At 37.6% G+C, this 26,554-nt stretch overlaps 2 protein-coding genes across 10 annotated transcripts in view; both read right to left on the bottom strand.

Annotated features, from left to right (window-relative positions):
* The window catches only part of LOC5565303 (phosphatidylcholine:ceramide cholinephosphotransferase 1), an 88,647-nt gene that overhangs the window by 5,917 nt on the left and 56,176 nt on the right, over nucleotides 1-26,554 (bottom strand). For all 9 annotated transcript variants that reach the window (XM_021846813.1, XM_021846812.1, XM_001649612.2 and 6 more), the window contains 3 exons: nucleotides 7,237-7,631; nucleotides 6,901-7,175; nucleotides 6,660-6,838 (listed from right to left, as the gene is read on the bottom strand). In XM_021846813.1, coding sequence (XP_021702505.1) covers nucleotides 6,660-6,838; nucleotides 6,901-7,175; nucleotides 7,237-7,631 — 849 coding nt within the window. The remainder of the gene's footprint in view (nucleotides 1-6,659; nucleotides 6,839-6,900; nucleotides 7,176-7,236; nucleotides 7,632-26,554) is intronic.
* LOC110676930 (testis-specific zinc finger protein topi-like) lies at nucleotides 7,723-10,520 on the bottom strand. Its single transcript, XM_021846807.1, has 3 exons — nucleotides 10,260-10,520; nucleotides 8,745-10,193; nucleotides 7,723-8,223 (listed from the first exon to the last, which is right to left on the bottom strand). Exons 1-3 carry the CDS (start codon nucleotides 10,345-10,347, stop codon nucleotides 7,880-7,882), a joined length of 1,881 nt encoding a protein of 626 aa, XP_021702499.1. The 5' UTR covers nucleotides 10,348-10,520; the 3' UTR covers nucleotides 7,723-7,879.

Genomic DNA, 26,554 nt, shown 5'->3' with positions numbered 1-26,554 from the left:
AGCCGAACGCCAATTCGATTTAGACTGCTGCTCGTTCTCCATGTATTTATTAGTTTTTTGAAATTCCATGTGACCAAGGCCCAATACCTTTCGATAGGGCTGAGTTCTGGGCTGTTGGGAGGGTTGTAGTCTTTGGGTGCCAAAATTACGTTTTTCGCATCGTGCTACTCGATTGCCTCTTTTTTCATAGTGGTAGCTTTCCAAGTCTAATCAGAACAACACAGGTCTATTAAGTTGTTTCAGGAAGGGTAACAGCCGATTTTCGATGCACTCCTAGACATAGATCAATGTGATGGATTTTACTAAGGTGGCGCAGATCATTGATACGTGCCACTAGTTCTCTTTTTCATTCTCCCGCTGTTCTTATGCACCGCAAATAGTGACGTCACTATTTGCGCTGCATAAGAACAGCGGGAGAATGAAAGAAAGAACTAGAGGCACGCATCAATGATCTGCGCCACCTTAGTAAAATCCATCACATTGGACGTATAGATCTCTTGATTTATAGTTCCCGTAGTGACGAAAATGTCACTTTTTAGACCACACGTGTATATGACATGCCGGACAAGGTATTGTTTCGGAAATTTCGATAAATTGATTTATTTCCTTCCTGAGGCAGACCATCTTGCAGTGTACCGCGGATTATACGAAAAAGGGCAAATCGACCGGAAAAGCAAGAGAAACTCGAGACGCGTGCTTTCAGAGGAAAGGAACAACTTTAATTGAAACAATGCTTTTGTTTACAGTTCAAGGCCTGGGATTGAACCCTCGACCTTCTGCTTGCAAAGCAGAAGCGATAGCCATTAGCAGGGATGGGAAATGTACTGTAGCAAACATTTACCACCTCGACATTCACATTTTTCTACACGACCATCAAAATCCAAAGCAAACCATGACCGTTCAAAACAAAAAACTGTCACGGCTCTTCAAAACTGTAATCTTCTTCTTCGCAACGTTTTTTCAAACCCGAATGCGAAATGACTCGAGCACAGTGGTGACACGATTTTTCCGGTTTTCGGGGTTTTGCATTTTTGCTCGATAATGGCAGCATAAAGTTGAATTTGTTTATATGTATCGCAACGGTATGATTGTGCTCTTGCTATTGGCGCTAATAGATTTAAATTAGTTGAAAACACAAGCGAAATATTAGCGATTGAATTATTTTACATTTTTTTCAATCATTCACCTCGAGATGGCTGCCCGAAGACGGTCATAGTGGAGAGACAAAAACAGTCAAGTAGTATGTGAACCGTTGGCAGCGCAACGCCTGATGGTATTGATGCTGCTGCTGCTTTGTGTTTTGGTTGACTGGCAGAATCGATGAACTGTGGCAAATTGTGATCACAGTTCTCAAGCCTGGCCATTAGACCACCAACCCCGTCTGCATGAGACCACAGTGAGAGACACATCTCAAGAAAAAAGAGGCGCACCAAAAAAGGTGTCACAATTTACAGCGCTCCCGTGCGCTGACAAGCAATGAGCCTCCTGCACCTAAGGCTATAGCACGTGCACAGTAACTCTAATTTCAGGTTTTTTAATGCATCTGGATAATTTGCCATAACGCTGTTTGGCATAAACAAATTTCATCAAGAACAGGCATATTTTGAAAGAAGGGATACAATTCTAGTTATTTCAAGTGACCATTATGTCAAATAACCGTTATGGCAAATGACTATTATGCCAAATGACGTTATGCCAAATGACCTTATTCCAAATGGCTTTATGCCTAATGATCCGCTCCCGCTATTACTCGCTGTGAACTAGACTATCGAAATTTGCCTTATGAAAGGTGGAACGATTATCGCAATACGAACGCTTTATGTATCCTATACAACTTGCGAGGTCATTATGTTCGGGATATTATAGCATATTTTTTTAACAAAAATGTGTCCAAAACCTAATATATGCCTTGTTATAATCTCTATGTGACTGTTATGCGATTACATTTACCAATGTGACAAAAAAACTTGATATTTTTTTCGAATTTTCTAGAATAATCTCACAGATTTCAGTAAATTGATCGAAAGTTTTTATCATTTGATGATTCTCCACGGTATAAACTCTAAATCGTCAAAATGTCGAATGTGACAAATATGCAGTTATGGGCAGTGTAGCACTTTATGCAGCATATGTAGTAACTTCCTTTTCAAATTATGCCAAATATTATGGCCAACGACTATTATGCCAAACGACCTTATGCACAACGATTGTATGCCAAAGGGCAAAATGATTCGATATATCAGAACGTCCTTAATTTGAACTGTTGGAATTCTCACCCCACAAGGTAAGAATCGTTAGTTTTGTTTGATCAGTAGTTCGATCATTCGTCTGCCCCTACGGGACCAAAAAGAGTTTGTATGCTTTGACAGACACCCGTACCTCAACTGTAGGGTCGACTCCAGTGTCGTGTACTAGACTCGACTTACTCTACTTAAGTCGAGTATAGTACACGACACTGAAGACGGCCTTACAGTTGAGGTCGAAATACGCACATCTGTCAAAGGATACAAACTCTAGCGGAATTAAATGGTACAGTACTAAATTCGAGGTTTCGGTTATTTTTGAAAATTACAGTTAGAATTTTGTCAAATTTCCAGAGCATAGAGTATCTTCGTGCTTGTCACACGATACACAAATGCAAAAAAATAGTCGAATGGCAATGAATGCTCTCAGTAATAACCGTACAAGCGCTCACAGGAAAGTAAGTTGAGAATATGGCTATTTCCTAGTAGAGAACCAGTCAATATTGTAAAGCAAACATTTTTCGCAAAATTTAAAATAATGCCCTAAGAGACATTGGTAATCGAGTGTGTAGCTCGTTGAGTAAATAGAGTATGTAAATAGACTACATCATAGCAGGAACAGTGAACTACACACTTGATTATCATTGGCTTTTGACGAATTCCATGTCAAATCGGTCAGTCACAGAACTCGACCATCTTCGATTTGGATTAAATTTTGCACATGTTTTTGGTATGGTAGAATAAGTGTTTTCCATAGAAAAATTGATCATGTTGACTCAAGCGTAACTTTTGAAAATGGCCTAAAATTTTTGCATGCAACTTATTTGAAAAATTCTAACTCGGAAACTGTTGATTTTAGAGAAAAATGTTCAATGAAGAAGTTGTAGTGAACCGTTTGGACTATGAGAAAAAAATATACACTGAAAAAGTATTTTACTAATTTTCATAAAAAAATCAAAAATAAAACTTTAATTTAAAATTACACAAAAACCCCATTTTTAATATTTTTTAAATTTTCACCATAGAATCTTGATAGTAAACAGATGTTAGGGACAAAGTTTCATAATGGAGAAATTTTTAGTAAAAAAGTTCTTCTAAGAACAACTTTTGGTCGACTTTCAAAATTTTGAATTTTTGTCAAAATAAATACATTCTGATGATACATTAAGCATCTTTGAATGATTCTAAGCCATAATGATTATATGAATAATTTCTCAACAAGTAGCCATTTTCGGATTATATCAAGTTTAATGAAAAAAATATTGTTTAATTAATAAAATAGGTCATTTTCATTAGTTATTCGCATTTCTCCATTAATAATAATACGTTTTCGAGAGCAAATACCATATAACTTTCCATGATGGAAAATCGCGAATAACTAATGAAAATGGCCTATTTTAATATTTAAATAATATTTTTTGCTTTAATATGCTGCTCGATATACAGTCATCTCTCCCTTACTCGATATTGAAGGGACCATCGAGTTAGGGAGGTATCGAGTTACAGAACACAAAAGCAGTGCAACTACGATCCAAGGGACCATCGAGTTAGCCATGAAAACCAACTTTTACTATGCACTGAACCAAGTAATCATATCAGATTTATCTGAAAACACATATGATTTTTTCCATCTAGTTTTTCACATAACCTTTATCAGTTCATGACATAAACTAAAGCAATCAATTTTTGATCCGATTCATCAGATAAATCACATAGCTTTCATGAAAAATTGAGTTATTGGATTTTGTCAATGAATTCCATGTGAAACTAAAATGATATTTATTGGTTTTGTTCGTAATTTTCATTTGTTTATTTAATAAATAGAAGGATACATGCTTAGGATTTACTTTGCTAAAATATACCAACAATGTAAGTTGCGTTCATATATATTTATTCAATATATTATATGCGTTTGCCTATAACATCATTGATATAAATCTCGTTGCATATTGAAAACAAAATTCTTTGACTTGGACTTTCCATTTTGGACTTTGATTTTTGTAATTTCCAAATCTGTTCTTTCCTGCCTTGGTCCTTCAATCTGTGTTTTCCTTAGGATCTGTTCCTTACTCTCTGCAAATGTAAGATCCAAAACTACAAATTTATAATTCATAATGATTTGAGTAAACAGTAAACTTACGTGTTATTGCCATTGATTTTATCGTACAAACACTGAAACTTTTGTAATGGATCCTGAATCTGCTAAAATTGCATCGAACGAATACGCCATTTTGAAAGCACTGGTTTAAAACACAACATTTTCATATCTGCAGATCACATAATTGTTATCGGATAACATACATGAACTTTGTTCATATACAATTTACAGTATTGGTCATTGAATATTATCAGATATTTTAATAAGTGTTAGGTACTTTCTACATGAAATCCAATGGATACACATAATTTGGATGTGAATTCAAATATACTGAATGTATGTGACGTGTTTAATATTTTTTATGATATTTCTTGGCTCAGTGTGGTTCTCTAACTCGATATCGAGATACGGAATATCGAGTAAGGGAGAGTTAACTGTATTTCGAAAATGGCTACTTCTAGATAAATTATTCATATAGTCATCATGGCTTAGAATCATTTAAAAATGCTTACACTGAACCAACAAATATCATAGAAAATATTAAAAACCTCACATACCCTTGCGATAATTGAAATCCGATTCATTTAATGTGTATCCAATGATATTCATTTAATAAACACATAAAACTTATTATGATATTTAATACCATTCATTTACCAATATAGTGAGTTGTATATGAACAAAAGTTATGTATGCAATCCGATGAATGTTATGTGATTTGCCGATGTGAAAAATCGTTGTTATTATTTCGTTATTTTATTCTTACTTTCGTGATGGCCAGTTTCATAATTTCATTGTGGTGGATTTAAGTCGCTTTAAATTACAAGCTACATGAATTGGAATTATAACGTCAAGGAAAGGTGAAAGAAGGGTAAGTAAATTATTCATAACATAAATTGGATGTAAATGAATTTTGCAATTTAATCAACAGGAAACATCACTTTGACTGTAAGCTGGAGATGGCGGAACAAGGACAAAAGGAACAAAATGCTCAGAACACCCAGAAGTGTTCAAAATCGTATGGAATGTGTTGTTTTAAGTTGAAATTAATGTGATTTTCTATCCATTGTAATTAATAGTTTATTAAATAAACGGTGTTTTAATTATAATTATATTGTAAATTCTACCAAAATCTGAAATTAAAGCATCGCAAATTGATTATAATATCATATAGAAATCACTGATATTACTAATATTTGTCATCTGAATTTAACATAACATTCATTGGCAACATCCAATGGTTCTTATCTTCAATATGCATGAAATGTATGTGTTTTATCAGATGAATCGAATTAAAACGAAATCGCACAAGATTATGTGACAAATTGATGAGCGTTATGTGAAAAGCTATATGAAAAAAAACTATATGTGTTTTCAGATAAATCGGTCATGATTACTTGGTTCAGTGTACTATATCATCAGAACGTATTTATTTTGACAAAAAATCAAAATTTTTAAAATCGATAAAAAGTTGTTCTTAAAAAAACTTTTTTATTAAAAATTTCTCCATCATGAAACTTTGTCCCAAACATCTGTTTACTATCAAGATTCTATGGTAAAAATTTAAAAATTAATAAAAATGGGGTTTTTGTGTAATTTTAAATTAAAGTTTTATTTTTGATTATTTTATGAAAATTAATAAAATATTTTTTCAGTGTATATTTATTTCTCACTAGTGGTCCCGGCAAACTTCGTCTTGCCATCAAGTAGGCTGTTGAAAAACGCTAAAGATCGTCCCATACAAAATGACAGGTCCGATCACGCTCGTTTTTTGGACTTTCCCGATGAGAATCCTGGGGTTTTTATACACACAAACACGTCGGAACACTTGACGAACAAAACGGTAAAATAATCATTCAAATCCGTTGACCCGTTCGGAAGCCATTTCGTGACATACAAACACCATTCCATTTTTATTTATATAGATAGTCCAAACGGTTCACTACAATTTCTTCATACAACATTTTTCTCTAAAATCAACAGTTTCCGAGTTAGAATTTTTCAAATAAGTTGCATGCAAAAATTTATAGGCCAGTTACGCTTGAGTCAAAATGATCAATTTTTCTATGGAAAACACTTATTCTAACATACCACAAACATGTGCATAATTTAATCCAAATCGAAGACTATCGAGCACGATTTTTATTTTTTTCGACTCATTCTGGATGGAATTCGTCTTTTATGGAGTTATCCTAAATGTTAAGAGATGTCTTGGGCCATAATAGTACAAAACACCATATGCGTGCGTTTTTAGAGTCATCCCAGTACCAACCATATCAAAGATCAAGTTGCCCAGCAGCGAAAACAGTAAGACCTACCTTAAGCAGAAGACTATTGTTCGCCAGAGTGTGGTACGTCCAGAACAGTCTTGTCGTCACGTAGTATGCAATCAACACGTCGACGGTGTAGTGACCGTGGGCAAGCAACACCATCGATACGCCCGTCAAACTGGCACACCACGCAAGCCAGTGGATAATCCAAAACTTCTTTGGTGAGTCTGAAAGATTAAGAGCGTAAATGTGACACTTCCTGATTTCGGCTCGCCACCGGTAGACTCACATTCAGCAATGATCAGATAGCCCATCACCAGCGTCACCGTGTGGCCACTGTAAATGTAGTCGCCGCAGTAGGTGTGCTTGCCATTGATCGACAACCCGAAACCGGAAATGAGATGGAAGGCACGTTTCATGATCTCCAGCGGCGTCGTTGCGTTCGACTTCGGGCTGCAATAGTACGAGGTACTGGAAATTGGCAGTACTGTCACGTACATGGTGATCGACCGCATGAAGTAGAGCAACGACATCAGCAAGAAAATCCTCCTCATAACTATAAACCTAAAGGAAAAGAGATATTAGTATGAGAAATTGACGACTTTTCAAGGTCATTGACACTAACCGATGCTTGTGGAAAGTGATCAGAAGGACGCAAGAATTCACCACCACCATGATTAGGACCTCGCTGACGTCGAGCGCCCATTCCAAAGGTCGGATATTGTCCAGCACTACATCCGGCAGGGGTCCATAGGTTTCGCGATTCGGTACCCGATCGTGAACCATGGCAAGTGAAACTGTGGCCAAAACGAAATTGAAGCCTAGCATGAGAAGAGCTATGAACGTTTTCCAAATTTCTTTCGGAAAGCGCGGTTCACTGGGCGCCGGCGAAGGGACATCGATTTTGATCATCACAGCGTCCCCACCGCAGGAGCTTCCGTTGCTGCCATCGGGCGGTGGGTGCTGTTGGTGGTACGAATGGTTCCCACTGTACCCGTAATCGTATGCATCGGGTACTTCCTGGAAAGAGAAAAAAAATGAGATTGTTAGATACAACATCAATTATAATAATAGAGCAGAATGAAAATAACTAAATATTTGAATGGGCTATAATTTATTGATATAATATTGAAAGAATTCATGATTTGCTATATATTACTATGTTCCGATTAAATAGCGGAATGGTAATCACGATCCGTTAACACATCTTACACTAATTTAATAAGAACAATTTGAAACTGAATCAGAATAGAACATTGGAAAATATTTTACAACATATCGATGTCATTCAAAATGGGCTGAAACAGACTAGCCGGTAACGACACATCTCCAACGTAAACTGCCTGGGCATCGTCGACAAGTGGCCCATATTCAGAACCTTCTTCCACCGGGTGGATCTGTCGACGTACTTTTCTAGATTCGCTTTCACTATTGTTCTTGCGCCGTGGTTGCTTTTTGAGACAAACACGACTAGAACGTGGCGTGTCCTCGTACGCTTGTGATGGTGCCATGTTTAACGAACTGCTCGAATGTTTCACCCGAATGTGCTTCTCACGATCGCCACGCTGGCGAAACTGCTTGGGACAATGAGGGCATGAGTAGGGCTTTTCGCCTAAAATCAGAAATAATTAGTTAAATCAGAGATAAGCAACAAGGATTCTATAACACACCCTAGAAAACCATTCCCCAGAATTCCGTTCCACAGAATTAATCGTTCCTCAGAATTCCATCCCCAAAATCCAATACTTAATTGGAAATGCCTTTCAAAATAGAATAATGAAGTCGCAAAGCAGTTCAGTAATTTTATGTTAGCCCAGAACATTAATCGTAGAAGTTATTAGGGAAATAATCTCCTAGTTGAGTGGACTAGGGGAAAAGCACTAGCTTTCGACCTACAAGAATCCTGTTCCAATTTTTGGATTTTCATACAAAGAAGGCTAAAATCGTATTAATGGGTCGAAAACTAGTGCTGGGTCGAAAATTGGTGCTCTTCCCCTAAGTGATCAAAAAAGTTTTATGAGAAAAAAAAGCCTCACATGGGAATGGTTCATTCTGGGAATAAGATTCTGAGGAGTGGTTCACGGGGAATGATTTTCCCGGGGAATGTTACAGAATTGGTCACAAAAAGCCTACCTGAGTGAATTCTCTGGTGGTTCTTCAGAGCATCCGCTCGATAAAACCGCTTGCCACACTCCTCGCACCCGTACCGACGTTCCCCTCGGTGAATCAGCCGGTGCTGATAGTAGACCGATCCGGTCAGAAAGCGCTTGTCGCACAGGTCACAATGATACGGTCGTTCTCCGGTGTGACATTTCCGAATGTGATCCTTCAAATCTGGTCGAATGGTGAAACTACGGTTGCAGCCAGATTCTGGACACGTGAACGGACGGATGCCATTGTGGAAGCGCAGATGCTGCCAAAGATGACTAGATTGGGTGTAGGTCTTACCGCACAATTCGCAGAGGTATGGTCTGGTGGAAGAGAAGGGGGAATTCAAATCAGCATCCGATTTCTCCGCAGGCTGGCGACGGAACCCTATATTGCTTTGCCTTTTCTGGGCGTGCATTTCCGTGTAGTGGGTTAGAATCGATTCTGCATTGTCGAAGTTTGTTCCGCAGCTCTCGCATCCCACTTTGAACTGCCCGGAGGCCTCGTTTTCTTCCATACGCGATAGGCGAGGAAACCAGTGATAATTCGCGTAGCGATGTTCGTAAAGAGCTCCTAAGCTTTCGAAGTGCTCATCGCAAACATTGCATGCGAAATATTTGGACAGGCTTCGAAATTCTTCGTTCCACGCGTCTCGAAAGACACATTCGTTCAGCCGATGGAACAGCATATCCTTCATGCAGGGAATCCTTATCTCACATAACGTGCACTCGTAACCGGAAGCCGGATCATGTAAAGACTCGTGCTCAAACAGCGATGGCAAATCCGAGAAGTGCTTGTCACAAAACTCGCACTGAAAAACCGTGGTCAGGATCACAATTCTGAACGCTTTCCGCAGTGATACCTTTCCTTTATCCATGTAGCTTTCATCTTCTCGTTCCAGTTCCCGCTCCCAATCCACCATCTCCAGGTGTTCCATCATCTTATCCAGCGATCCAAAAACCATTCCGCACTTCAAACACTTGAGGCAAACCTTGAATGGATCCGCCGGCTCTTCCTTCTTATCTTGATTCTGCGACTCACCAACGAAAACCACCTCATTCTCCTTATCCGGATGCATCCTGGCCAGGTGCTTCTCCAACCCAGAAGCATGCACAAACTTCCGCTCACAGTGTCCGCACTTGTGCACCTTCCTATCGCCAATCTCACCCCGCTTCCGCCTCTCTCCCTTCACCTCACTCCGCTCTTCGCCACAGCTCTTCTTCTTCGTCAGCCGCTTCCACTGCTCCATGTTCTCATCCAACTGCCGGAAACACGGATGTCCATCCAGCACGCTCGACGGTTCGATCCGCTTCTTCCGCTCGTCGAATTCGCACACATGCTCCTCGAAGCGATCCGGCGAAAAAAGCGCATCGCAGTTGGCACACTTTATCTGACAGGAATCCGCTTCCGCTTTCGCTCCGCATGGTTCGGCTTCTAGATCGGGACGTAGAAAATTCTTTCACCTCCATTCAACTTTCTATACGAGGAGGAAAAACTTACCAGTTTGCTTTTCCGATGCGTCGGTTTTGATAGGACTTCTGTCTTCCACGGTCAGCTGTTCGGATTCGGTTTCGGTCCCAGGAGCCATTTTTTTCTACGATGCGGAAAACGGGCAGCAGTAGGTCTTGACAAGGGGCCGGTTGCGAAAAAAGTGAATCCGATTGCTTGGTTTTAGAGGTTGGTTGGGCGGAGAAGTGACCGCAGAGCGCTAGTTTCGTTGGGTTGCCTAGCGACGGAAGGGCAACGATCGCCAGTGAATGTGAGCTCAACAGAGCAACCGACTAGAGACGAAACTATGTACCACCACCCACCACCCCTCCCAACAGCTGGTGGTGTGTGGTTGAGAACGCACACACACTGAAAATAATGTTGTAGTAGCCTCAATCACGACATTAAGGGTATTCACTTAACGGCGTAAAACGCTGCGTAAATCACGATTATTTGGTTATTTGAAATCTTTCACAATATTGCGTAAACTGCACGTGGAACATTTCCAACTGTCAAAAATCGATCAAAGAATGCGTTCGTCGTCGTAATTTCTGTAGTTCAGATTAATTGAGTATCTCATCGCGGATTACGAATCATATAAAACGAATTATTCATATTCTATATGAGCTATAACTCTTGATTGGTTAGAAATAAAAATGACTATACATGTTTTTAGAGTCCATTTATTCAAGAGATATATTACAGATCATCATATTTTTTAACTCTCTGAAAAAACAAGTGGAATTAACAGCACAATAAACGGCGACTTTGAATTCTTTACTGGTTCCGATTGGTGGAACGAGAACAGCTTACGGTGGCACTTGTGGTAGTGTCCTTGTACCAGCAGGAAATGATTTTTCGAGTCGTGGAACTGCTTGAAGTGGACATGACGGGTCTTGGGGGGCCCCAATGGGGGCGTTCACCGATTCGACCCTAATGGTTTATTAAGCACGGGTACGGTGACGTGAAGCCTTGTCGCTGTAGCACTGAGTGATAGAACCACCAACAGTCAGATCACGGTACATGTTATGCGTACTGGAGCAGGAACCGTGCAGCGGAGTCTTCTCCAGGATGTGCTTGACCGAAACGATTTTACCGGTGGTCTTCTTGACCGTACGCAGCCGCCGACGGAAGCACTAGAAACGGCATTTGGCCACGATCTGGTCCGGTGCGAAGATGTTCATCTTGAACAGCTGAGGGTTCCGATCCTTCTCGGGCAGCTTACACCAGACGACCTTCAGCACATCCTAGAGCTTCCATTTTGAGTGCACTTCATGAAAGAATTGCAATTGTGTATGGGTACCACGAACGAAAATGAACAAAATATTAAAAACTATGAACGAAGTTCAAACGATAACAAATTCTTGAAACGTTATTGGTTGGGTTACTAGCAGCCTCCTGACACCGCCCATACAACCCCATTGAAAAATAACGAGCAAACATCTCTGGTTCCCACTGGGAAGTGGTTCCCACTGACAGCTCAATGTTTGTAAACAAATAACCGTTTGCGGAATAACAATCGATGATGGCGAAATCATTTTCTCCGAAAAATTTCTTTTCTCGTATAACAACAGTTATTCGAACAAACAAACGGTTGCAAACTATTGGATTGCAGTACAGCAAGTCAATTCGGGTTGATGTGATTAGCTAAAACACATTTTAGTATTGGAGGAAAATTTCCCTAATATGATTAGGCCAATGTACGTTGTTGCTCTTGAGTTTAATGCTGACCACGAAAACATGGCTGACTAGCACCGGGTTGGTTACTAGATTATAAATTCGTCATTTGTCAACGATCACTGTCAAAAAAGGAATTATTTCATTTGAAATATTTCTTTTGGCAACTATACGCAGAACCTTAGTTACGCAACTTTAAGTGAATACCCCTATTGTTGTTATCACAACTATTCCAAAATATAGTTAAATTGAATGAAACAATCTTATTAATAAAAACATTTTTGTTCAAATTACTACGTTAACAAAGATACCCAAGTAACCATAAGCACTAATAATAAGCCCTTAATCAGCATCATAAATGCGTACATGCATTATAATAGCACCACAAATGCTTACACACCCTATAACGGCACTTCCGCTGCATAGAAACCCTATTACAGCATCATTGATGCTTCTAAGCCCGATGCATACGGGCATTAAATAAGCACTATATTGGCTCTATATTCGCATACAGGGCCTGTTTAAATGCCATCCAGTGTTTTGACAGATATACCACGTGCTTTGTGTTTACATATAGTGGTGAGAGGGAGTCAAACATAAGTCTTCTCACTACTACAATTGCAGCTTTTATGACGGGGAAAAGTGGTGGTTTAAATTGGTCACTTATCTTTCCAATACTATTCATCTTATGTGGGCGAAGGAGCAAAGGAGCAGAACTTCAACAACTCAACAATACAGGTGTCGCAGGTTCGAGACGCAAAATGAGGAATTTCATCATCATAAAACAAGGATCAATATGTGGCAATTTCAAGTCCTCAAAAGGATTAAAACCACCAAAATGAATAAGTCTGATACGGAGAAGTACTATCTCAATCATTTTATTACATTTTGCATACTATTCGGGGTTTCCATTTTCATTCATTTATTTATTTACCTCGTGTACCAGCTGCTTGGCCGCATACGCGAAAGCTCTCTGGCTGCGTACGCGAAAGCACAAAATATTCGCCCGAAAAACCTGGCGAAAACAACTGACGTTTCTCACGTGGTCTTATATCAGCACTAGTGATGCCGAGAAGCACGAATATATCTTCGCATTATAATGGCACGCTATTTCGCCTTTTCTGGCATTATAATAGCATTATATGCGTATATAAAACTGACAAGCATCAAATGATTACCCTATATGCGCATATAATGCTGTTACCGTGCCGCATTATCGTGCTTACTGGTTACTTGGGTATACCCAAGTAACCAGTAAGCACGATAATGCGGCACGGTAACAGCATTATATGCGCATATAGGGTAATCATTTGATGCTTGTCAGTTTTATATACGCATATAATGCTATTATAATGCCAGAAAAGGCGAAATAGCGTGCCATTACCCAAGTAACCAGTAAGCACGATAATGCGGCACGGTAACAGCATTATATGCGCATATAGGGTAATCATTTGATGCTTGTCAGTTTTATATACGCATATAATGCTATTATAATGCCAGAAAAGGCGAAATAGCGTGCCATTATAATGCGAAGATATATTCGTGCTTCTCGGCATCACTAGTGCTGATATAAGACCACGTGAGAAACGTCAGTTGTTTTCGCCAGGTTTTTCGGGCGAATATTTTGTGCTTTCGCGTACGCAGCCAGAGAGCTTTCGCGTATGCGGCCAAGCAGCTGGTACACGAGGTAAATAAATAAATGAATGAAAATGGAAACCCCGAATAGTATGCAAAATGTAATAAAATGATTGAGATAGTACTTCTCCGTATCAGACTTATTCATTTTGGTGGTTTTAATCCTTTTGAGGACTTGAAATTGCCACATATTGATCCTTGTTTTATGATGATGAAATTCCTCATTTTGCGTCTCGAACCTGCGACACCTGTATTGTTGAGTTGTTGAAGTTCTGCTCCTTTGCTCCTTCGCCCACATAAGATGAATAGTATTGGAAAGATAAGTGACCAATTTAAACCACCACTTTTCCCCGTCATAAAAGCTGCAATTGTAGTAGTGAGAAGACTTATGTTTGACTCCCTCTCACCACTATATGTAAACACAAAGCACGTGGTATATCTGTCAAAACACTGGATGGCATTTAAACAGGCCCTGTATGCGAATATAGAGCCAATATAGTGCTTATTTAATGCCCGTATGCATCGGGCTTAGAAGCATCAATGATGCTGTAATAGGGTTTCTATGCAGCGGAAGTGCCGTTATAGGGTGTGTAAGCATTTGTGGTGCTATTATAATGCATGTACGCATTTATGATGCTGATTAAGGGCTTATTATTAGTGCTTATGGTTACTTGGGAATGCTTTGGGTAGTCTGCACAAATAAAGTGGTGCTGTGCATTTAATTTAAACCATCAATATGTTAATTTTACCGCAACGCTGTTCTCAGTGCACGATGACAGTTTTCCGTTGCACAGTGATTCATCTTCAAGCAAAAGATGGGAAAAAGTCTTGCAATACATTTCTCACAATTCTATTGAAGTTTATTTACTCTCATAGAACAGATTATGCATATTTTGGAACTATTTATGATCATATCATGGTGAATACATTTTTATGGGATTTAAAAAAAATCAGAAATCTATGTTATTAACCTTAGTGATGACCTTGGGCCTTTTTCGCCCCTTTTCAAAATTCAAATCGATGTAACTTTTGATTGAAATAACCTAGCAATAGCAAGCAAAGTATGCTGTTCAGCTCAAGTAAAGTAAAAATTTCTGCGGAAGAAATGATCAAGAAATTTTCTATAGTGAGCTCCATTTGAAATGACAGTTCTTTTCAACTGCGTACTACGATCAAACACTGAAACAAGCGTTGAAGTAATGAGAATCATGAACGAGTTTTTAAATTTACTATTCCAATCACGATTGAGCTATCAAGAGAGTTATTTGCGTTTTGGTCCCTCTCGATCCAACCGCATCGATAGCCGAGCGGTAAGCGTTCGCGCTTGACAATCGCAAGATCCTCGGTTCGATTCTGGCTTGCTGCAAGTTTTTAACCATGATATAGTAATTTTTACTGTCGAAATGGTACCATGGTAAAATTTATTACACAAAATATTTGAAATAAATGCAAATTTAGTCTGCACAAATCAAGTGGCGTTGTGTATTTAATTTAAGCCTCTAACATAGTATTTTCAACTGCAACGCTGTTCTCAGTGAAGGAAAATGCTTTTCTTGACCATTTCTTGCAAGAAATTTCCCATGTATCGAGATAGGCGTTTACTTTTCTGTTGAAGTGCTTACTTCGCTTAAACAAATAATCTGAACCGTCCTCATATTGTTGAATAGGTATTCACGTGGGTTGTGAATAGAGATTCTTAAATCACTTAGATATCCATACCCGGTTCCGGAACTTCCAAAAGTTTCCATCTCAGTTTTGTATATGTAATTCCCATCGGTACTATTCGGTTGATGAATATCATCGGCGCACATCCCCTGAAAAAGTCGGTCCAGTATGGTCCATGCGGAACCGGTTCCTGGAGTCCCGGAAGGTGGCCAATCTGGACAATTCGATGAAATTACTCAGATTTATGCCCCAAAACTTAATCAATTGTGCCCATTTTTTTACGATTTTTATGTTTGGATGTATTTCGTTAAGAGGATGAATGGATGGTTAACCTGTAGTTTCGTAACCAAACAAGTAATCTGAACCGTCCTCATATTGTTGAATAGGTATTCACGTGGGTTGTGAATAGAGATTCTTAAATCACTTAGCTATTCATACCCGGTTCCGGAACTTCCGAAAAGTAAGTTTCCATCTCAGTTTTGTATATGTAATTTCCATCCGTACTATTCGGTTGATGAATATTTTGGTATAAAATTTTTCTGTAATAAGGAACCAATCATCGGCGCACTCAGATTTATGCCCTAAAACTTAATCAATTGTTAATTATTTTTTTTACGATTTTTGTGTTTGGATGTATTTCATTAAGAAGATGTATGGATGGTTATTCTGGTAATTGTAGAGCACCGGAATGGCCACCGGGCGACCCGTAATATGCAACCACAAAGTTTAATCACCAAAAGTAGGCATGCGACGGCTAACCCAGGAAATAACCCAGGAATGACCACCGGAGATACCCCTATTGAGCGATATTTAGGTTTATGTACCAAAACTAGGCATGCGACAGCTCATTCTCCATGATTTTGAGTACCTGTGACTCTTCTAGTTCAATTATTGATAAATGACCGCTTTGGTTCTTCTGGCCCACCGAATTAACCCAGGAATGACAACCGGAGATACTCGTATTGTGGAACATTTAAGTTTTAGTAACGAAACTAGGCATGCGACGGCACATTCTTCATGATTTTGAAAACCTGTTACTCTTCTAGTTAAATTATCGACCCTAAGTCACAGTTTGTAACTTTTTGTTAGGGACTAAGGAAGATTAATTTGTGATATTGGCTTCGTCAAGCTATACGGCACTTGAGTTCAGGTAGCTAGATATTAGAGTCTAGGTAGATATGCTTTTTATTGGTACCCAAACAGAAGTATTTATTACACTCATTAATATACCATACAGTCACCCCAGATGGATCAAACAAAATTTATGAATTAACTGATTGCAAGAGACAACATTATACATTTTTTTACAAAACACCACTAAAACGTGTTTGCTGATAAACTACACATTGAGGGTGATTTTTTAGTTAATTTCGTAAGACGCGTGCCTGTAGATGGGTTAATACATATGTAGATACCTGTAGGAGAATGTGTTCTAGATAACATTTACAGATTCAATAAACATGGCTACACGAAAAAATGCAAAATGTCTGATATTTTTGCATGAAATACATGTGGGAGTCACAATTTATGAATCAACGTTTAAACTGCTAGAACTTGATTAATTTTAAATGGTTTTACCGTGGGGATTCGCTCGTTGGAGCTCCGCTACATAGAATGGCTCGATGGTTGGATCAGGTCCGTCCCACTTGGGTTCAGATTGGGTACCACTGCATTTGGTCCCTTGGTACTGCAAAAGGTACCCAAGATTGACAGACAGAGTCATTCCATGTCCATGTATTTTGTCTTTGGTTGGATGTTCGCTTAATGTCATTCAAATCTGGACAACTGCAAGGGACATGGAGGTCTTTATTTGTCTTTGGTTGGATGTTCGCTGGATGAAAAAAAAACAACCAAAAAGTACTCGAATGTCAAGAGTAGATGTCAAACTGGCATTGTCGTCTGAGCACCGTCGCATTGAAGTCTCAATATAAAGATCAAATGTGCACGTATATGTGCGTTTCGTGACGATTTGCTCTCCATATGCGTGAGTCTGGAACATTTTCACCAGCTGTTAGTCGTTCCAACTAACGGGTTGGATTTGCTAGTCAGAAGGCAGTCGTGTTCCAACCATCGAATCCTTGCTGTATGGTCAGCAGTCCCAACACGAGCTTTAGAATGAACGTCGACAAACACAAAAAAGTGTCAATTGAATGTCGTCTGACACGAATACATTTGCCATAAATCATAAGTTTTGCATATAATTCAGATATCGGATCATAAAAACATGAATGGTTCGATCTTGCCTGTTATTTCAAATGTGACACACATACAGTGAAAGCAGAACAAAAACAAACAAAACCGTAACGTTTCCTTGTGAAGCTATCGTGGTCAGTGGCATTCAATTGACATTTTTCTTTTCGACATTCGTTTAATCGCTTGTGTTGAGAATGTTTAAAGGAAGCGCTGCCAAATATCAGCAAAAACGTGTCGACTACCGTGATTGCTTACAACAGTGGTTGTGATTGGTGTTCGTAAAATGCATAATCTTGATTTGAAGCCTTTCCAAATACAAAGTGGCTTACTGGTCATGGTCTACAGATCCACAAAATTTCATTGGAATCTGCTAGCTCGAAATGCGATTTGGCGAGCAATGGATCGATTCTGAGTGTTTTTTTTTTCAATATTTAAGCTTGTTTGTATAAAACGTTTTTTGAATCACCTCAATATATTTACGGTCATCAGCGTCCATACAGATTCACATAAATGTAGAGCATAAAAAATGGTGAATGTCGATAGCACAGATACTTTGTTTTCATATTTTTTCAGTTTTTTCTTCAAAAATGAGAAGGAATACAACTCAACACAAGTGTGGTGAAATTTTTTGAATTCCGAGATGTTTCACCATGATACGAAAATTTCGATGTTTTCCAACAGAGAACCAGCAGATCGCAGTAGTGATCATCAAACATAAACAAAATCGATGCGATCACTATCAATTGACCCTTTGATGTACAAAATTTCGAATTGCTGTATAATTATACGACATACTTTATCTGAATCTGTTACTGATTTTGTTGACAGAAATGCACTTAATGTACTTATCCCAGGCGTGTATGCACTTTATAATGTACATCCAGACGTTTAGATGTCCCTCAATGCATCAACGTTTACTTCAGCATGTGTCAAACAACAATCAATACCGACCTGTTGTCAGTGTTATCAATATCAGTTTTTGTTAGTACATAGCAGATAAACATTTACGATGAATGACATGGGCGTAAATAGCCATCAGACTTGAGGGGGGCCACGGCCCCTTTCTCATGAGAGATAAAAGTCATAAGGGATTTAGATAACTTAACAATGCTTGTTTCGATAATATTTGTGAACCGAGTCGCGTACTTTCATACAGAGGTGGATCAAAACCTAAAAATCGTCCAAAACCGATTGATCAACTTCCTTAGATACCAAATGTCACTTTCATCTTTAAATCTATTTTATCGTTTTATATTGCCAAGATGACGATTTCAACTCAATCTAATGATATCGAATAGAATACAAGAATTAAAAAACAGACTATAATCAGGATTTACCTTTCCATTTAGATTTGAACTAGAACTTTTTCAAAGTTATAAAACAAGATAAAGATTTAAATGTATCAGTTCAATTAAGGTTCAAGATCAATGTGAAATTCAAACCTTTTGAAGAAGACAAGTTAAAAAAAACCTAGCCTTTGAAAAAAAAATAACGCTTGCTAGTTTGAAAATATGGATTATTGTTGCTCAGAATTTCTGTAGCGAACGATTCATTTCTCTAAACCTCACGAAACCAAAATTTGAACATAGGATTGAATAATACCTTTTTAGAGTTAAAAACTTTAAAACCTAAAGCTGCTTGGCTAACATCATATTGAAGAATTGAAAGGTTTTTTGTATTCAAATAAAGCCTTTGTCAGCAAATTCGTACGATAACAGTTGTTTGAAGAAAGCAGGATGGAAAACAATAGCAGTTGAAAAGAAAAATTGCCCAAAGCCCAAAAAAAGCAGTTTTTTGCAAAACTAAGTGAAAATGTGAAAAGTTTGTGACTTTTTTTGCACGATCAGCCAAATTTCGTTAAGTTTCGTGTGAATTTGGGGTAATTTGTGAATTTCTCTGTAAGCTTATATGACTTGAACTTTTGCCCCGCTGATTCAAACTTTTGCCACACTCTGGGTCAAAATTTGATTCCAAGCAATTATGTAGCAATCAATACACCTCAAAGCATCCTTATGATGCCTAAAAACGGCCTTACATAAATAATAAAAAAAGATTTTATCCTTATTCATTTCCATGCAATGAAAGTTTGACCAAAAAATTTATTTTTTACGTAAAAAAACAACAAATAGCCATAATTTTTCCAAATCTATTCTTGAACACTATGGTTTTTATTAGATTTGATTTGAATCGAGCTAGAAATCTTAAAAACAAAATCTTGTCTCACTCGCACTTTTGTCCCAGTCTCTCTAGTAATGTTTAATTTTGGGCTACTAAAAATCTAAAAACAAATCCGGCCGGTCTTAAAATATAAATGTACGACTGAGAAATACATATTGACTAAAAATCGTGAGCTCATGCTTGGAAAACAATAAGTTTTCATACAATAGATTGACATAGAAGTTAGTAAAGGTCGTCTAACAAACGGCTGCTTCATTGGACTTGGTAAAATAAGCAAACTGAGCCAAGACAAATTTAAGAATGTATTTTGATTTTACACGTATAAAATTCTAATGTTAGTTTCACTTAAAGAAAATTGATTGCAATTGAGCTTTCTAGATTTGTTCATACTTGCAATAAAAACATATAAAAAACAATGCAGTACATCATCGATATCTCCTCATTATTCTAGAAACAAGTTTTTTCTAATTTTCTTACAAATAACAGAAATTGTACATGAATGCATATATATTTAAAACGAAAAAAAAATCTCTGAACCGAATTGATGTGGGGACGGACCTAGTGTAGTCTAACCGCTAACCGTACACACCGAGGACCTGGGATCGAAGCCCATCCCGGTGATAGTCACTTATGACTAAAAAAGTTATAGTGGTGACTTCATTTGGAAGGGAAGTAAAGCTGTTGGTCTCGAGATGAACTAGTCCAGGGTTAAAAATCTCGTTTACAAAGACAAAAAAAGAATTGAAATAATTTCCATATAACCTACGTAAGACGCCAAAAAATGTTGCGTAAGAAAAAATAATAAAAAAAGTCATATTATAAACACTTATAGAAAAATTAAAAGCGTGTCTAAAAACAATCTTCAGTATGAACTAGGTTTTACGCTTGTTCTACAGAAACAAATAGTAACATGGTCTTATTATTTTTTCAATCTGAACACTTCAGAACATTTTTGTTAATTGAAAATTGAAAAAAAATGTTGCGAAATCTACGCCTTTCAACGGTTTGATGTTGTTTTTTATACGAATCCGCCACTATCTTACTATACGTAAAGGAATTTCAATGTTAACAGTTTAGCTGTCACTATTGAATGCAACTGCTTCACTGTCGTCAACTTACTAGCAGTTCATATCTGTTCCCGACGTTTTGTAGACAAATACATCGAATGACTAATAAATTTAAATATGAAACATTTAAAGGTTCGCGAAAAATGTGAAGAAACTATAGTTCGCTTGCTGCACCATTGTTTATTTTTGAGATTTTTTTGTAAAATTTTAACAATAATTCTCATACACAAACATTTCCTAGTAGCAACGATTCATTCTAGATAATTGATCACAAAATATCGCAGCTAGTTTTAAAATATGAAGAGACTTTGGTTTTCTAATTAATAATACCACTACAAATAGATCAAGCCAGTTCTGCTAATTCTAAAACATGCTTCAATGAATTTCAAAATCGGGAAAGGGCAAAAAGGAAACAGTATGGCACTATGTGACGTTTTAAAATTACATATTGCTATTGCCTGTCAAACAATGATCATCCAGAAATTTATATTCAAAATGCATTTAACGCGTTTAGTTTCATAAGTGCATGTTTTATACTAAAAACAAGTTTCAACTATATTCTCATTTCTTCTCCATTTTATTTCGGGGGGGCCAAGCCCATGATTCGGGGGGGCCAGGCCCCCCCTGGCCCCTCCCTATTTACGCCAATGATGAATGAATCATGCGAACACGCATAGCCGCGTAATTCGGCCGTACAGTTGGTTTCATTTTTATGCATCAGAGCGGCACCTATAGGGGGAGATCCCCCAGTACCGGACACTTAAGCCACTAAATTCATAATTCGTAAAATATTGGTTTTATGTGCTCGTGTTACTCATTTATGATAAATATTATCATTTTTATAGTGTACAAAAATAAATTTGAAAATATAAATATGAATTTTGACATTGCATTTTGATGATGTATTTTAGTACCAAATTGATCGATCTTGAAAGGTGGCACCCAATACCGGACAAGATCTCGAAATGCCTCGAATTCTGTAAATTTGAACATCATTGAATGTGTTTACTATAGGAATAGTATATAATTGCCAATTCAATGCATTTGTAACATTTACAAGAACTATTCGAGTATTTTTTAGTTAGCAAGATGTACATAAAAAGCCTCTTTCTTACATGATGAAAAACAGCACATTTTACGATGTTGTTCTGAATGTTCATTTTCCTTAGTTTTATTGCATCTTTGATACCGTGATCGACGGAATCCATGAAAAATGAATGTATTTTGAGACACTGGTGCAATAATTACAAAGATATCATATAACAAATCAGGCTGTCCGAAACTGGGGGACAGGAGGTGCTTAACCAAAATTGTAATTTGTCCATATTTAGTCCAATTATGGTACAAAATACATTCATACTATCAAAATAGGATTATGTTCTAATATGCTTGCATGATCCAAAGTATTTTTTCATATTCAAAATAATTACTAAATAGGCTCAAAATTAAGGCAACACGTAAATTATTTTGAAATTTTCAAACTTTTGTACTTTTTTAAGAAGGCATGCATATTTCAAGGATGTGTTGTTCTACGCAAACATTAGTCTCCATAAAAGCTTCCTTTACTACTAATACACCATCTTGATTGGACCATGATTTCTCAATGTTTCGACTTTGTCCGGTATTGGGTGCTGTCCGGTACTGGGGGATCTCCCCCTACTTTATTAGGAAAGGAAAGGATGATAAGAAACAATTCTTGGCCCAAAAAGCAACAGCGAACATAATAAATAGTTAGTTGGAAAAAAAAATCCTAATTGATATTAATTGATAGTGAAGAACAATCCTCAAATTATTGTCTTATTGTAGCTCCCATAATTTATGCACTTGAAAACTATCTTAATAGGTCATGTCGTCGATTTTCTTTAATCACTGTACTTAGCTAATTAAAAAACTAGCCGAATTGCCGTAGAGTGGAAAGCGTGCAAGACTAAGTTTAGGATTGTGTTCGTCTCTGGTTCGTGGGTTGAAATCTCGCCAGTCGATTTTTTCGGGTTATGAATTTTTGAAATAAGGACAAATGACAATGCTTGTCACACGACACACATGCAAAAATGGTCAATTAGCATATAAACCTTTCAGTTAGAAACTGTGGTAGAGCTCATAAAAACACCGAGCTGAGAAGCAGACTCTGTCTTTTTTGGGACGTAATGTCAGGCAGAAGAAAAATATTCTAGAACACAAAGTACAGGAAGTATACTAAACTATTTTTAGCCAGTTCTATACTATAGCAATATTTTTGGAGCTGATAGTAAGCAGAAAAGATAAGAAACAGCTCTTGTCAAATTATCTGGTATCTCGAGAAGGCACTTCAAATGATATTGAAGTGATTGCTCAATCATATCTGAAGTGTTTACCAATAAGTACATACATATGATTGACAATATTAACGTCAAGCTAAACAAAAACAAGTATTTGTTCAATGTTTAATGTACATATATTATCTCTGATACAAACGGGCAACCCTACAGAAAAAATATTTTCAAACTTCCTGTTTATTGCAGTGTTTTCTTCTCTATTAGCTAGCGCTGGGGAGTTACTAACGAATGAAATTCATCGAGTACTGGGCCACCTACGAGCGAAACATGTACCTAACAAACATTTCCTCGATTTTCTCATAAAAATTTCAAGCTCGTCGAGCTTACCCTTAGACTAGATCAGTGGTCACCAAACTGCGTCCCGCATGCCGCATGCGGCCCATGAGACGGTTTTGTGTGGCCCGCGAAAAAAATTTGAATTTCAATCTGTTTAGGCCCGTATATTGTGTCTTCTTTATGACAGGATTTATTTATTCTTTTGTTTGCAAAAAGTCGGCTATTTAAATTATGACAAATTTGTCTGGATTTATCCGTGTTTAGGCCAAATGCATAGTTTTTTTTTCAATCCAATCAAATTTTCAGCCTGAACAGTTGTTTGGTTTTCTAGATTTACGCTCTGTACAATTCGAGGTTTGGCTACGATGCAACTTAAAGCACTTGAATTTTGTTGAATCAGCGTTTTCTTTTAAATTTAATAGGATTTGAAATGAAACAAGGTGTCCTGTTCTTTTACGGCACTTAGGAAGCCCCTGAATTATCTCTACGGTAAACTAATATTTTTTTGATTTCAAATTTTGATTTTGTTGATCATATTATATTAAAAGTTTTTTCGAGGTAGAACAATCTTGGAAATTAATGTACTGTACCAAAATTTTATGTCAATTTCTCATAGGAAACACACAACATGTCAAATTTGAGCATAATGTATGAAAATTGGCTTTCACTATTGTTATTATTTTTAACACAACTGTAGATCACTTCAATGCTTTTAGGATTAGGGATGCAAAGATCGAATGACCTCAATTTTGCGAATATGAGAAATGAGATCCTTTCAATTTAATTTGGAGCCAATTGATCCTTGCATATTTTGCGGCCCGTGCCACGTTTTGAAAGCATTGAGGTGGCCCGCATAATCAGTTAGGCAAAGGGTCACTGGACTAGATGAATTTCGTTTAAATTTTCTTAGTATCTGAGGGCCGATTTTTTCACCTTCGCTTAAGCAGTAAACCACGTTTACCCATATGATTAAACTAGGTTTAGGACCTAAGCGGGGGTGAAGAAATCGTCCCTAAGTGGAATACAAATGAATAGATTTGGGAGTGTAATTTTTTTTAAATTCGTCGAATATGGGTCACCCTCATGCACTTGGCAAATTTGTTCAACCATTTTATATTGAAAAGCATTGTAAAACTTTAGTCTATCTTTGTTATTCTTTTGTGCAATATTCGTGAATCTCATTTGGACGAGGAACGAAAAAATGTTGCATCGAATTTATTGATTTTTGTAAATACTAACTCAGGCGGGCCCAGATAGCCGTAGCGGTAAACGCGCAGCTATTCAGCATGACCATGCTGAGGGTCGTGGGTTCGAATCCCGCTGGTCGAGGATCTTTTCGTAAAGGAAATTTTCTCGATTCCCAGGGCATAGAGTATCTTCGTACCTGCCACACGATATACACATGCAAAAATGGTCAATCGGCAAAGAAAGCTCTCAGTTAATAACTGTGGAAGTGCTCATAAGAACACTAATCTGAGAAGCAGGCTTTGTCCCAGTTGGGAAGTAACGTCAGAAAGAAGAAGAAGAACTCAGGCGATCAAACTGTCCAAAAAGTCGATCAATATGACCGAGTGACACTTTCCATGCTATTTTCTCCAATTCAGTCAATAATGTTCTGCGAGGAATTGATTTGCCTATGCCAAATAAATCGCAAACGTAGAACCTCGCTTAATTGTATGATTGATGACATTTATCTGGGCATGGAACATCGTCGTCAGCTCAGTCAGTCAAGTATATACTCAGTCCTCATATTGATGCAGACACCATATCTTCGAGGAGCAGACGCTTCAATATGTAGATGAATTCATACAATGATACAGCGTGTTGCATCCAATTTAAAAGTCATCGGTTTACTCTATTTTTATTTTGCGCAATCAATATTAAATTTCGAATGTCTTGCAGACGTCTTTTTGTTATAAACCACTATCATCGATTGAGTTTAAATTAGTGTCGTATCGATATATTCAATAAACTACCCGAATCAACGCTTAGACTCATTGACTTTACCTCGAAGCGTAAGAAATCGACAGAGGCAAATTACATTTGCACAGAAGCCCGAGCATTTGCAGCGAAAAATCGTTACTTCTGTTGTCGTCGTTGTAGTTAATAGGATTTGTGGGATTAAGTTTCAAACCGCCTGTTTCCAACCAAGGTGGTTGACAACTGTTCCGTTTATCCATCTTCAGTGATATACCTATATGATATATATAATTGCGTGTGGATGCTAGTTTCGTTATCTATTTTCTTGGCGGCATGATTTAGTTGACTTGTCCAATTAGACCGCCTGCAACGGAGTGAACTTTATTGAACGGCCTGTCAGCGGTATATTTTAATTCTATTAGGGATCGTCAATATCGACCAGGTGATATCTACTCGCGGTGACACGAGTGGAAAGAAAACCCTCATTCTACCGGGTTTAGCATACGGGTTGCACCAAGTGAGAAGTTTCCAATAATGGCTTATCGTGATGAAATGTGGAGAAAGAGCTTAGTGATACGTCGTCGTTTGCTTTTTGGGAACCTTTTCTTATCTAAATAAAATTTAATCGAGCACATGGAGCAGATGGTAAGAATTTTCTACGAAGTTACCAGTACAAGTTCATATTGTAGTTATCGATATAAAACAGAATTGTGTAAACATTCGAATAAATATTCCGTGTTTTATACTGTGTTACCAACTAAACCCTCCTGTTCATTTAACATTGAACCAGAATATTGATGAAGAGCAATCCTAAATCTGATGTAATTAACAGCTGCTGACTGTATCAAAACTTTCAAATCAAGATCCTTGATTGTCAAGCTGAATGGACCTTTTGGTAAAGAATTTGATAAGATTCCAAAAGACTTAAGTGTTGTTTGGGATGAAGAAGGATTTACCAAAAATCAATAAGCAACTTTAGATCAATCAATGACAAAGGTTTCATGCAGAATATTGAAGATTACAAGCGAAAACATTTCGAAATTTGTGAATACTGTGTCTAGCAGAATTTTTTGGATTGTGAACGGTATCTCAGCAATATATGCGGATCCTCAATGGAGTCATGACCTTGCAAGATCCTGAGATTCTAGGCGAATCTTGGATTTTGAAATGGATTTTAACGGAGTCTGGTAAGTGGTATGCTGAAAATTCGAAATGAACTCTTAAGTGTTCTAAGCGGAGTTTTGAACATTTTCAGCAAGATTTCAGCGGAGTATAAGGATTCTTAGAGATATCCTGAGGATTCTAAGCGTCGATTTCTAACGAAATTTTGAATTTTTTTTGGAGGTCTCCTGAATTTGTAACGAAATTTTACGGATGCTTA

The sequence above is a fragment of the Aedes aegypti genome, chromosome 2, assembly GCF_002204515.2.
Source record: "Aedes aegypti strain LVP_AGWG chromosome 2, AaegL5.0 Primary Assembly, whole genome shotgun sequence".
Taxonomy (NCBI): Eukaryota; Metazoa; Arthropoda; class Insecta; order Diptera; family Culicidae; genus Aedes; species Aedes aegypti.
This window is presented reverse-complemented; position numbering and strand designations above follow the sequence as displayed.